Source organism: Myotis nattereri (assembly GCF_964212035.1).
Source record: "Myotis nattereri genome assembly, chromosome: 14".
Classification (NCBI taxonomy): Eukaryota; Metazoa; Chordata; class Mammalia; order Chiroptera; family Vespertilionidae; genus Myotis; species Myotis nattereri.
This window is the reverse complement of record NC_138089.1, coordinates 54761700-54775843: the sequence shown is the minus strand read 5'-3', so window position 1 is coordinate 54775843 and position 14144 is coordinate 54761700. Positions and strand designations below refer to the sequence as shown.

The 14144-nt window shown below is 57.7% G+C and overlaps 1 protein-coding gene across 1 annotated transcript; it reads left to right on the top strand.

The window, feature by feature from the left end:
• Positions 1-5939: 5939 nt before the first annotated feature.
• Positions 5940-10922, top strand: XIRP1 (xin actin binding repeat containing 1; the record flags this gene model as incomplete). The annotated part of the gene is made up of 1 exon (XM_081105562.1): positions 5940-10922. One exon carries the CDS (start codon positions 5940-5942, stop codon positions 10920-10922), a length of 4983 nt encoding a protein of 1660 aa, XP_080961688.1.
• Positions 10923-14144: the final 3222 nt, after the last annotated feature.

The window sequence follows — 14144 nt, the reverse complement described above, 5'->3', positions numbered from 1 at the left end:
GCCAGAGCTGTCCCTTGGCACCAGTGTCTACTTCCTGGCTGGAGGGAAGCCAGGACTGCCAGCCAGCGCCTTGAAGGGCACTCATCTTCGAACCCAGAAGACACACTGGGATCTGGGACCTGGAGAAGGGGGTGGCCAGGATCCAGGGAAAAACCTACTGAATTTACTCAGCTAGTGTACCAGACACTCTTCTAAATGCTGTGTGTGTGTGTGTGTGTGTGTGTGTGTGTGTAATAAATATATATTCCTCACGACAACCCTTTGAGACATGCATAATTATTATTCCCATTTTATAGATGAGGAAACTGAGAAACAGGGTAAGTAACTAGCCAGGCTCACACAGCTAGTTGGTCTCACAGGTCGTCTGCTCTTAATCACTCCTGCCTTTCCTAAAAATTCAGGTGAGTCTGCGGCCAGCTACTCACCCTGAGCTCCAAGTTTAAGTGCCAGTTCTTCAGGGGGACAGACATGAACTTCTGAACAATCCCCAACTTTGGTGGAACCCCACTTGGAGGGAGGGGCTGGCAGGGGAAGACCCCCAGGACCGAGAAGCAGGAGGCCAGAAGGAGGGACAGTGATCTCTGGAAAACAACACCCTTCCCTCCCCCGGTCCCTTCTGCCTTCTCATCAGCACAGCCGTTCGACCTCAGTGCATTTATTTATTTCCAGCCTCGCTCCCACAGAAATTTGAGGGATAGATGCACGGTGTCTCCACCAAAGATACTCCGATAAGTCATGCCTGGCTTACGCCTTATGGGCCTTGTAACTGACACCTTGATGATGTGATACCATTAGACCATTGCATGTGGGTTGACCAACCCCCCTGCTTTTCTTAGAGCCTCCCCAGTTCTAAAGCAGAAAGGTCCCTGTTCTAAACCCCTCAGAGATGGGCAACAGGGACAGTTGGTCACCCTCATCACACAGGATACAGGCCACAGAGTCTACTTGTAAAAGACTAACAGTGTAGCCCAGAGCTTCCTAACAGCCAAGGCAAAGAGGGACATGCCATCTGTTTGAGATAATCGTACGGTGCAATAGGACTTTGCACAAGGATGGAAACGTGTTGCACTGTCCAGTGTGATAGTTACTAAGTGTGTGTCTCCATGGAGCACTTAAAATGTGCCTAGTGTGATGGAGGAACTGGATTTTCAATTTTATTTCATTTTAACCTGTTTAGTCGCATGTGGTTAGTGGGGGCTGTATTAAGCAGCGCAGTTGTATTAGATGGAAATGAACGTGGGGGTCAGGCAAAGCCCCTTTCTTAGCATCGAGGCCTGAGAAACTTCTACCAGGAGTTATCACACTTGGGGTGAATACAAACGTGGGTTCCACAGGGTGTTTTTCTCTTTTAAAATTATTTTTCAATTACAGTTTACATTCAATATTGCTGTTTCAGATGTACAGCATCGTGGTTAGACAATCGGGTACTAAATTTATAGAGTGGTCCCCGATATTTCTAGTACCCACTCTCTTTTCACACATAAGTAACAGTAGCAGGCTTTTCTCTAGCGTGTGTGCTAAACACGCTCATAAAACCTTTTCATGTCTTAATTCATTCAATTCTCAAAACAACTAGAGCAGCCAGGCACTTTGGGCATCCCCGGGGCAGAGGCTCCCAGGGCAGCTCCTCTTGCCCTGTCCTGAAAGGGAATTAATGTTTTCCTGATGGTGGGGAGCCAGGACCCTGGGGAGCAGACAGAAAGGTAGAAAAAGAGCAGGGGAAACAGGAAGGGGCAGGAGACCTGAGCGAGGGTTTCCTGGCTGCCCCTCTCTCCACCCGCAGGCCAGTGCGACACGGCCGAGGTTGACTCAGTGGAAAAAGTGAGCAGTGCCTGGTATCACTCCCTGGCACCAGAGGGCACTGGGCATGTCAGAAGGAAGGCCCTGCTCTGCCAGGTAGCAAAAGGCACCTGCACAGCCTCAGACACACAGCCTGGGCAAAATGCCACCTCTGCCTGCGCTCTGTATGGTCCCCAGCACCCCTCACCACACTGGTCCCTTCCTGACCTAAATGCCAGGATCTCTGCTAAGCCCCTCAGGCTCTGTCTGGGCAGCAAAGAAGGGGCCACTATGACCCACCCCTCCTTTGTGACCAGAAGCCAATGACTCCAGGGTCAGAAATAACCACACAGTCAGCTCCCTGCGGCCACCCTTCCCCTCCCCTCCATTCCCAGAAAACCTGGGCCCTGAGTCAGAGGGAGAGCCCAAAAGTAAACAGGGACCCAGATAATCTGCCATGAAAACCACAGGACCCGTCTGTGAAATTCTTTGATAAATCAGGGGCCTCACAAAGAGCCGAGGCCTGGAAATTCAGATGCCTTTTCCCAGAATCCAGCTGTGCTCAGGGCTGTGCAGACCTGAGCAGCGGGGCCTGGGGAGGAATGGATGGAGAGAAGAATCTTTAGAGAAGAGGGGTTGGGGAGAAGGGAACAGAGGAGGAGGGGCCGGACCTGCCCTGGGGCCTCCAGTCTCCAGGCACCCGACAAACAGCCATCAGGAGTAGTCAGAGGCCAGACCACAGTAGGGAGGTGGGAGGCTCACAGGGCTAGGGGGCAGGTCTGTCCAGGTGTCAGATGCCCCCCCCCCTTATTCATTTTCTCAAAATAGTCTGGGACACCGGCACCCCACTCTGCAGCTGAGTCATGGGGCCCCGTCCGCAGATCAGACTTGGATGAATGAAGCTTTGCCCTCACTGCTCCTCCTCTCCCCTCCAGAAAGGACATGTAACCGATTCCCCAGGATGGAAGAGTGACTTCCACAAGCCCTAAAAATAACTGAACCACTTCATACTCCGAACTTAGCCTCTCCCGCCCGCTCCCCTCCACCCCCACCCCAGCCAGCAAGATAAAGGCAGCTGCTGGGTCTGGCAGGGGAGACAGAGACCCAGAGCCAGGGCAGCGAGAAGGTACCTCACAGATCCAGCCGTGTTGAACCGGCCCGAGCTAGAAGTTTGAGAGGAAGGACAGACCCTTGGGCCGCACCTGCCACAGACCCCAAGTACCCACCAGCCAAGTGGGACCGGCAGGTGAGTAGCCTGCCCTTTGTCTTTCAGGGCAGGGCTGGCTAGCCAGCTGGGGTCCCCTTTGGACCCTTGGGATGGCTCTCAGGACAGCATGCATTAGGGGTGGCAGAAAGAGGTCGAGGGGCTGTATATCTGCATGTAAGTGAGTGGAGGGGTCTCTGATATAAAGATTCCATGAGGACCTCCCTTAATGAGGAAGTTAAGGGAGAATTGACATGAGCCCCATGGAAACTCTCAGAGTGGCGGCCACAGGCCTGAGCCAACAGAAGGGACAAGTTCTTGCCAGTCTGATAAAAACCCAGAAAGGCATTCAGGAGGAATGGCCTGTAGTTGCACTATTTAAAATACAGGTGTGGAGCTCCCTGGGCTTCAGGGCTTCCTTCCAGGAAGGCCCAGTGTCGGGAGGAAAGGGAGAGAGGAGAGGTGGGAGGGCATGCGGGTGGAGGGTGGGAAGCGGGTCCTACTCCGCATTGCTAGACAAGCCTGGTGCCCAGCTGTTGTGGGTGGAAGTCCTGGGCTATCTGGCCCCAGGAAAGTCCCCAGGGCTGGCCTGTACCCGGCTCCCCACATATCATGACCTAGACTCTGCCCCAGGCCATCATCCTGCCCTGGGAGAACACCCTGGGGGCAGATCTGGGGAGCAGCACAAAGTGGGAGACAAGATCTGAGTCGGCCAGAGTGGAGGCTTGTAGAGGGACTGGGCCAAGGAGGGGCACACTGGGAACAGAGGTGGGGTCACCCTGAGGGGTTGGCCAGCCCTAGGAGGCCAAGCTCTGGGACACTGCTGGGGGCTCAGCCTGCACACTAAGTCTGGTCCCAATTCTGAATTCTGTCCTCCCCAGACCCCATCCTTGCCTTCTAGAAACGTAAGCTCCAGTCAGGGGCAGGCATGGGAAAGCCAAGGGTTCCGGAAACCTGCTTCAGGCCCTGCACTGCTTTGCGGAGCCTACCGGGACAGCACCTTTCCCCTCTTTGGTCCTCAGTTTCCCTGTCTGAACCCACAACAGCTGGACACAGAGCTTGTCCTCAGCTTCAGTGACCTCTGGAGGTCTACAGGGCTGCCATCCCTGGACTCCGTGATTCTAACCGTATGGGACCATAGCAGGGATTCTGGAGATTCCTGGGGGTGGAGGTGGTAGCCTTGCAGAAGCCATCTGCTCAGGCCACACTGGTGGTGATGGGATGGGGAAGAGGTGGGGACAGGCACCATTTGCCTTTGGCAGGGGGTCCTCATTATAACTCAGAGACCCCCAGAGTGTGTGGTGAGACTCATGTGGCAGGTTTCAGAGTTTGAATTCCTCAGGGTTCTGATGACTTTGGTGGACAAAACGGGGTGGGGGGGTGGCAAGTAGGTCTCCGTCCCCGCCCACCCCCCTCTGAGATAGCCATGAAGAGGAAACCTTGCCCCCACCTGTGGCCACTGTCCCTGAACCTCCAATCAGCCCCATGCTCCTTTGTCCATGAAGAGTTTCAGGCCCCAGCACTGGTCAGCCAGCAGGCCAGGGGCCTGACACCAGCTAAGGGGGCAGGGGCAGGGGCAGGGATCCCAGGCAAGATAAGGGGATGAGATGGGCCAAGGTCCCCAGGGTCCCACTGGCTGAGCCTGAGCCTCTGTCTGGAGCCCAGGACCTCAGCTATATTTAGCTTCGAGTGTGGAGCAGAGCCATGGGTCAGGGGCAGCAGGAGGGGCACATGCTTCTCATTCTTTTACTACGGGCCTCTGGGGACTGTTAGCACACCTGTCACAATACAGATAAGACACAGAGGACAAAGACCAGAGAAGGGCTTGAGGGGTGGGAGGCCATGGAGGGGGGCAGGGGTGAGCTGGGAGGAGGAAATGCCATGGTGAAACCTGATTGACCTAGGTGGAGAAAGGAGAGGACCACGGAGCTGGATTCGGGCTCATTGCACACAGTCGGTACTGAGTCTCCATGAGCAAGGGGCCGGGCTGTCTCTGCAGAGGGTCCCACTGCCCACCTCCCCTGTAGGTGTCACCCTCACTCTCCTAGGGGTGTCTGCTGGGGAACAGAGGGGCACCCCAGCCAATAGGAAAGTTTTACACCCCCTACCCTCTTAATCTCCTGGGAGCCAGACCCCAAAAGGGTCCAGGAACCCCAGGCCAGCACTACCTGTTATTCATTCACCAAGATTTGATCCCTTCTGGGCCTCAATTTCCTATTCTTTAATTATGAATGGTTGGGCCTGAAGACCCTCGAGATCCCCTTAGCTCAGACCTCTGAGTCTTGGGTATAGCACAGAAACCCCTACCTGGGACTCAGGATCTGGCTCTGCCTACCCATGAGATACCTGGTGAGCCTCTACATGGGCTGTGGGCCCCCTGGGCCTGGGAAAGGATGGGCAGTGAGTTGAAAGCCTAGGTAGAAGTTGGGCAAGACTCTCAGTGAAAGTGGCAAGCGCGCCCTCTGGTGTTACGGAAGAGAATTTCTTCTCTATGGGAAATACCCAGGCACTTGTTTAGACCTGCCTCTCCCTTCCTGGGATCCCATAAACAGGATTTCCTCAGGCCACTCACCTGGGACTCCACCAGGGAAAACTGATTTTGGTAAAGGAAGGTGAGGGTGGGGCTTGTCCAGTTTGCCAGCTGGAGGTCTGAACATCCTTTGTGGGGCTGAAGGCCAGAGCTTCATGGCCAGCAATGTCTTGCTTGCTCAAGTGATTGATTCTTGGGAAGCCTGGACCCACCTTGGTAGATGGGTCCATATGCCCTAAGTTTAAGATTTGTCACACACCAAGCATGCAGGTGGCAGAGTGAGACCCAAGTGAAGTCTGGAGAGGCCATGCCACCACAGCCCTACGCTGACCCTGCGTCCTGCTCCCTCCCATTTCTCCCAGCAGCCAGCCCCCCTCCCACCTAAGGCCCCAGCCCATCCTCATCGCTGCCCTTCTCTTCAGAAGGATGTCCAACACCCAGACGCAGGTGGCCCCCGCACCCACCATCCCGATGGCCACCTCAGAGGACCTGCCCCTCCCGCCGCCGCCAGCCCTGGAGGATCTGCCGCTGCCACCACCCAAGGAGTCCTTCTCCAAGTTCCACCAGCAGCGGCAAGCCAGCGAGCTCCGCCGCCTCTACAGGCACATGCACCCTGAGCTCCGCAAGAACCTGGCCGAGGCCGTGGCTGAGGACCTGGCTGAGGTCCTGGGTTCTGAGGAGCCCACTGAGGGTGATGTCCAGTGCATGCGCTGGATCTTCGAGAACTGGCGGCTGGACGCCATTGGGGACCATGAGAAGCCAGCTGCCAAGGAGCCGGTGCCCAGCGGTGACGTCCAGGCCACTTCCCGCAAGTTTGAGGAAGGCTCCTTTGCCAACAGCATAGACCAGGAGCCAGCCGGACCTCCGCCATCTGGAGCGGACGTTCGTGCAGCCCGCCGGCTGTTTGAAACAAAGCCGCTGGCTGAGCTGACAGGTGAGGCCGAGGCACCGGAGGCAACAGTGAAGGAGCCTGCAGCCAGCGGAGATGTCCAGGGTACCAGGATGCTCTTTGAGACTCGGCCACTGGACCGCCTGGGCTCCCGTCCCTCCATCCAGGAGCAGAGTCCCTTGGAGCTGCGCTCGGAGATCCAGGAGCTGAAAGGCGATGTGAAGAAGACCGTGAAGCTGTTCCAAACAGAGCCGCTGTGTGCCATCCAGGACGCAGAAGGCGCCATCCACGAGGTCAAGGCCGTATGCCGGGAGGAGATCCAAAGCAATGCGGTGAGGACAGCTCGTTGGCTCTTCGAGACCCAACCTCTGGATGCCATCAACCGGGACCCCAGCCAGGTGCGGGTGATCCGGGGGATCTCCCTGGAGGAGGGGGCCCGGCCTGATGTCAGCTCAACTCACTGGATCTTTGAGACACAGCCCCTGGATGCCATCCGGGAGATCCTGGTGGACGAGAAGGACTTCCAACCATCCCCAGACCTTCTCCCTCCTGGTCCAGATGTTCAGCAGCAGCGGCATCTGTTTGAGACCCGGGCGCTAGACACTCTCAAGGGGGAAGAGGAGGCTGGGGCAGAGGCCCCGCCCAAAGAGGAGGTAGTCCCTGGTGACGTCCGCTCCACCCTGTGGTTATTTGAGATGAAGCCCCTGGACACTCCCAGAGACAAGGTCCAAGTGGGTCACCTGCAGCGGGTGGGTCCCGGGAAGGGAGAGGGGCTCATGTGTGCACATCTATCCAGTGATAGCTTCTCAGCACTATCCCTCTCTCCAACTGCCCCCCAGAAGGAGGGGGTGAAGGGGGACGTGAAGACTTTCAAGAACCTGTTTGAGACCCTTCCCCTGGACAGCATCAGGCAGGGCGAGCCTTCCACCCCCAGAAATATGAGCGAAGTGGAAGGAACCAATTCTGCTGGGCAGTCCCAGGACACAGGGTCCCCAGTGTATGCCATGCAGGATGGCAAAGGCCACCTCCATGCCCTGACCTCTGTCAGCAGAGAGCAAGTAGTCGGAGGTGATGTACAGGGCTACAGGTGGATGTTTGAGACACAGCCTCTAGACCAGCTGGGCCGAAACCCCAGTACCGTCGACGTGGTGCGGGGCATCACCCGGCAGGAAGTGGTGGCTGGAGACGTGCGCACTGCCCGGTGGCTCTTTGAGACCCAGCCCCTGGAAGTAATCCACCAGCGGGAGCGGCAGGAGCGACAGGAAGCAGAAGGAAGGAGTCAGGCCGGGCCCCAGCCTGAGGCACCCCTCAAGGGTGACGTGCAGACCATCCGGTGGTTATTTGAGACGTTCCCAATGAGTGAGTTGGCAGAGAAGCAGGGGTCAGAGGTCCCAGATCCCACAGCTAAGGCCGAGGCACAGTCCTGCACCTGGATGTTCGTGCCCCAACCCCTGGACAGGCCAGAAGGCTCCAGGGACCAACACCTGCAGGTTAGCCAGGTCCAGGCTGGAAAAGGACAGACAGATAGACATGTCTTTGAGACTGAGCCTCTGCAGGCGTCAGGCCGTCCCTGTGGAAGAGGGCCCGTGCGGTACTGTAGCCGAGTGGAGATTCCTTCAGGGCAGGTGTCTCGTCAGAAGGAGGTTTTCCAGGCCCAGGACGCAGGCAAGAGGGAAGACCAGGGGTCAAGGGCAATCCCTGAGCCCATCCCTGTGGGCTCTGTGCACAAGTTCACCTGGCTCTTTGAGAATTGCCCCATGGGCTCCCTGGCAGCCGAGAGCATCCGTGGGGGCGGCCTCCAGGAAGAGCAGCCAGTGGGCCTGTCAGGTTCGGTGCCTGAGAGGCAGGAGACTGCAATCCAGGGGACCCTGAGGACACTGCATGCCACGCCTGGCATCCTGCACCATGGAGGCATCCTTATGGAGGCCCGAGGGCCAGGGGAGCTCTGCCTTGCCAAGTACGTGCTCCCGGGCCCAGGACAGGGGGCCCCCCACATACGGAAGGAGGAGCTGGTGTCTGGTGAGCTTCCCAGGATTGTCCGCCAAGTGCTGAACCGGCCAGACGTGGACCAGCAGGGGCTGCTGGTTCAGGAGGACCCCGCAGGCCATCTCCGGCTCAAGCCCATGAGGCTTCCAGGGGCCAGCGGGAATGTTGAAGATCTGGACCTAGAGTTCCGGCAGTTGCTAGCTTGTGGCTTGGGCACCTCAGTGGCAAGAACTGGGCTGGTGATGCAGGAGACAGAGCAGGGCCTGGTCTCACTGACTGCCTACTCCCTGCAGCCCTGGCTCACCAGCAGGGCTCCCGAGAAGAGCAGTGTGCAGCTGCTGGCCAGCTGCATAGACAAAGGAGACCTGAGCGGCCTGCACAGCCTGCGGTGGGAGCCACCGGCTGACCCAGGTCCAGTGCCAGCCAGCGAGGAGGCCCAGAGGCTGCCTGCAACTGAGAACATCATTCATGTTCCCCCACTGGACCCCAGCATGGAGATAGAGCACCTGAGAGGCCCAGGGGCCAACCCTTGTCCCCCACGGACCATTGCAAAGGCAAGCCTTTTGCCTGGCAAAGAAAAGCAAGAAGACAGTTGCACTGGGCAGAAAGGGATGGAAGCTTTGGGAAGGTCGGAGGGAGCCTCGACTACATCACCAGGGCCTGGGGCAGCAGACCTCCAGGCCGCCATGCAGAGTCTTCGGGTGGCAACAGCGGAGGCCCAAAGCCTGCACCAGCAAGTGCTGAACAAGCACAAGAAGGGCCTCGCCCCTGGACCTGCCTCCAGACCCTTCCAGGATGGTCTGCAAGCTCCGGCCGCTGCCACTGGGACTGCTCAAAGCAACACCAGGCCTGTGGCTGGAGGTGACCCCAGGATCCCAGCAACCCCCAGAAAGGTCAGTGGGGAACAGAAAGTACTGCCCACTGAGCTGCCTGGGGGGCGGGTGACTGCTCAGGACGGCATCTACACTGCTAACCCCGTGAGGACCTGTGACCTACCTGGAGGTGTTCAGCCCTCTGAGAGGGAACACTCACTAAGGGGCAGGGAGACTGCCCTCTTGGCCCAGGCTTCCAGCCCACTCCAGGAATGCCCTGGTCAGAGTCTTGGGCAAAGCCGGGAAGAACCTGGGGTCTGCACACAGAGAGCCTGGAGGCCTTCAGAGAAAGCCATGGCCGGAGTCGGCCCAGGGAGCCTCCAAGCTGCAGAGACCACCCTGAAGGCTGCCTCTTTAGCCCATTACACTCTGACCTCTGGGCCTCAGGCTGCAGGTGCCAGCCTGCATTCCCATAATGCCTCTGTTCCTCCTCCTCCTCTCCCAGCTGCTGTGACAGGACCTGACTTCCCACCCCAAGCCCACCATGATGAGGACTCCAGCCCGAAGGCCTCTGAGCCCCTGCAGGACCCCCTTCTCCACTCCCGGAGCAGCCCTCCCAGCCAAAGAAGCCCTGGGGAGTCACAGACAAAGACCCCAAAACTGGAGCCCACCATCCCTCCAAGGAAGAAGCCCCAGCTGCCCCCCAAACCTGCACACCTAAGCCAGATACCCCCTCCTCAGAGGCTGCCCAAGCCCTCAGCTCTATCTCCCAGCTCCTCCCAAGGAAAATACAAACAAGGTGAGACAGAGGCAGCCACGCCTCGGCCTGGACCTCAGCATGGCCCCAGCACCATGGCCCCCGGGCCGACCAAGAGTCAGGCTATGGGCAGCAATGTCCAGAGCCCTGAGCCCTTGAAGATCTCAGCTCTCAGCAGTGACCCCACCTCACCACAGCAGGGCCCCAGCACCCCAGGAGAAAAGCCAATGGAAGGTTCCCAGCAAGAGGCTCCTAAGAGCTCTGAGACTCGGCAGGGAAGCCAGCAAGAGCTCCAGGGCCTCCTGAGCCAGGTGCAAGCCCTGGAGAAGGAGGCTGCGAGCAGCGTGGACGTGGGGGCCCTGAGGCGAATCTTTGAGGTTGTGCCCCAGCTAGGAGGGGCCCTTCAGGCTCCTGCTGCCCCCCATAAGCCTGAGGTCTCCGTGGAGCAGGCCTTTGGGGACCTGACAAGAGTCAGCATGGAGGTTGCTCAGCTGAAGGAACAGACCCTGGCCAGGCTGCTGGACATCGAGGAAGCTGTGCACAAGGCCCTCAGCTCCATGTCTAGCCTCCAGCCTGAGGCTAACACCAGGGGCTATTCCCAAGGCCCCCCAAGGGACCACAGTGCCTACAAGGTCAGTGTCATGGACAGCAGTAGAGCCAGGCCCAACTGCTCAGGCAAGGAGGTCAGGGGTCAAACTGCAATCAAGAGCCAAACCGAAGTTACAAGCCATACTGAGGTCCAGAGTCAAGCCAAGGTCAAAAGTCACACGGAGACCAGAGGTCCAGCAGTCTCACACGCCCCTTCCACCAGGAGGCTGGAGACACTGAGAGAAGATTCAGGCCTCCCTCCAGTCTTGCCTTCTAGCAGAGATGCACCCTCCTCCCCAACCTTCATCTCCATTAAGTCAGCCACAAGGAAGTTCCCAGAGGCTCCCAGCCCCGGGGAAGCCCAGATGTCTCAGTGAAAAGCACATACCTGGTCCAGGATGTGAGCCAGGCCCTGCTCCAGCAGAAGGGTGTCTGGGACAAGGCTGGGGAAAAAGAGGTCACCCAGTGCTCTGGACAGCCCAAGCCTGCCCTTGCCTCTGCCAGCACCCTGCCCGGAGAGCGGCAGAACGCTCTGGAGCTCCAGACTGGGCCTGGGGACTCCCAGCGCTGTGCAGCCATGAGAACTGTGACTGAGCAGTACAAGGAGGCGGGCCAGTGCGAGAACTCCCTCCTCCCATCCTCCACCATGGTCACAGAGCAGGCAGGCCCCCCCGGGGGCCCAGGTCCCCACCTTGGGCTCCAAGCCTCCCCTTTGTTACAGCAGTTCTTGCGCAGCCCCACCGGGCTCAGCGGCCACTCCCAGCCTGCAGCCCAGTGAGCCCCTCCACCTCCCACCTGTTCAGGGAACTGAGATGGGTGCCTACTTCCTGCACACAGGATGCCAGGACCAAGAAGAAAGAGCATCTTTCGTCAGCTCCATCAATAGGCCCAGTTCTTGCAAAAGGAGAAAGATTGGGAAAAGGCCCACCGAGTGGCTGGGCACAGGAGTAGGATGGGGGCTCGCAGCTGTTTGTGGAGGGTGTAATATGTGCAGACAATGTGCTCCTCACACAGGACTGGCTGGCACGATGACATCCATGAGTCTGCATGCCGCTGCTCCAGCCAGAGCCCCCTGAGTGACCTGCCACCCTCAGCCTTTATTTCTATCATGAGTCGCAATGTTCTCAGCCATCTGTGCCTTAATTCCTGGAGAGGACAGGGCCAACTAGACACTGCAGCCCCTTCGTCACCATCTCCATGGGTCAGAGGGTCATCCTGGCAGCCCAAAGGTCCTAGACAATGTCTCCAATCAGTAATGTTCCTAGAAACCAAAGGTTCTGCATCCCCACCCCCACTGCCCCTCACTCGGCACCCAAATGGGAAGGAAACTGTCTGAATAAACCCAAGTTGTATTCTCCCCGCTGTGTGTGTCTGATTGTTTGTGCGCCTGGGTCCCCACTGTGGGGGAAGATAGCCACAGCCTCCAGGTGCCCCGTTTCCCTGGCAACAGCAGTGCTAGGAGGCTGGGAAAAGCCACCTCTTCTTCTACCATCTTGGCTGGGACCCAGGAAAGCCTGCCCCCACACACACCCATACCCTGCTGACCCTCTACCTCTGGCCTCCCCTCCTGGTGGTTCTTGGACATCCTCCTGGAGTGGCAGCTGACCAGAATCCTGGTCCAGAGGGGGAGCGTGGCCCAGTCAGGCCCGGAAAGGAGGGAGGGCTGAACTCCAGTGACCAGGATGGCTGGGCCGCTTCTCCCTGCTTAGGCCGTGCACAGCAGGGGTTCTAGGGCAGGGACAGATCCTGGCCCAGAAAGCCAGAGTGAATAAGTGGATGGGGCCTTTTCACTCTCCAAAAGCATTGAATACCTGCTGCATGCAAGGCCTGTCTAGCAGCAGGTGAGTTCTAATGGTCCTGCTCACAAGGTACTGACTTTCCAGAACGAGCAGACAGAGCCCATGGATAGGAAGCATCGGGTCAGGAAGAAGGACGACGCACTGACTGGGCCACTCTCCCATTCTGGGGTAGAGGTCTTCAAATACAGTAATGTGACATTGATAGGTGATTGCCTCCGAGGCCTTGGCCAAGACAGACCTCTCTAATGAAAACAAACAACAACAACAACAACACACACACACACACACACACACACACACACACACACAACCTAGGATCTGAATAGTGAAATGTCAGTTATGTGAGAATCAAGGGGAGGGGCATGCAAGGCAGAGGGAAGAGCACGTGCGAAAACGCAGAGGTGGGAGTTCGTTGCTGGATTTCCTAGAGAGCCCTCTGTAGGAAGGGGCTTTAACAGCTACGACTGTCAGCCACCCCCCATCCTGCCCCCACACAGTGATGTGGAAACTTGCCCACACTTCACTACAGTTGAACAGGCAGGCTCCTGTCCTACCACCACCAGCCAAGGGCTCAGCCTTCCATACCCTCACAGCCTACTCGTTGCCTGCTCTGCTGATATGGGGGGCTCCCCTAGGGCAGTAGAGCTCTGACCTGGAAGGAAGGAGCCGGTCGCTTGTGGGAAACTGCTGTGTGGAAGCGGTAAGATACCAAATCTACCCACCTGAGCCCGATACCACATCCCGATGGGCCCCTTGCCACAGGTCTCCCTCCCATGGCCTCTGTGGACTCTCACTTGATTTCAGGGCCCAGCATCTTATAGGGTGGCTGTTCTCAGGGCCTCATCTGTAAAGTGGGCACAATTATAGTAGCTCCTGTTGTGAAGATTACGTGAATTGATTAAGTGCTTGGAGCTATGCCTAGCATTGGAACTAAAAAATGTTCACTTTTAATATTGTATTAGTTTTAACATATCTCTTCTCACCTCCAGGTGGAGTCCCTGTCTTGTTCATCTCAGTATCTCTAGCGCTCATCACAAGTGCCTAGAAGGCACTGCTGTAAATGCCAAATCAATGAACACACAGATGAATGAAATGATTAAGTGAATTCACTGAATCATCCAAATAACATTTATTGAGCATCTACTTCATGCCAGGTTCCCCTTCAGGGTGCTAAGAATAGAGAGAGAATTTATCCCTAATTAACCTCATGGAACTTAGGTTTAAAGAGGGTGGACACTGTATTATAACCAGATAAGATAATTTTAGAGAACGATACTGTGAAGGAAATAAAAACCAAGGTGGGTCCCCGAGAAGTGGTTGGCAGTTACTTAGTTTGGGTGGTGGAAGAAGGCATCTCTTCGGACCTGAGAGGACAGAAGAGCCAGTCCTAATGGCTGGAGGCAGCGGTGTAGGGGGAAGAGTGCAGAGAGGCGTGTGGATGGGTGGTGATCACGTGGGCGGCTGCGTGCACTAAGGAGAGCCGTGGCCGCTGGGTGAGGCCTTGCCCAGCCCCCCCCCCCCCCCCCCCCCCCCCGCACACCTGCTGCCACACCTGCGGCCGACGCCTGGGCCCCGCCACCCCACTCCCCTCCCAGCCCTACCCTCGCCGAAGGCGGTGCACAACCCGCCCAGGCCCCGCCCCCAACCCCGGGGGGGGGGGCATTCTCACCCGCTGTCGCCAAGGTGACGATGACGTCACCAGGCCACCGAGTTCGGAATGTTCGGGCGGCGGCGGTCGTTGCCGGGAAACGCCAGGCGGGCGCGCAGCCAGGGGCTGGCTCCCAGGCAGTCTCGGGACGC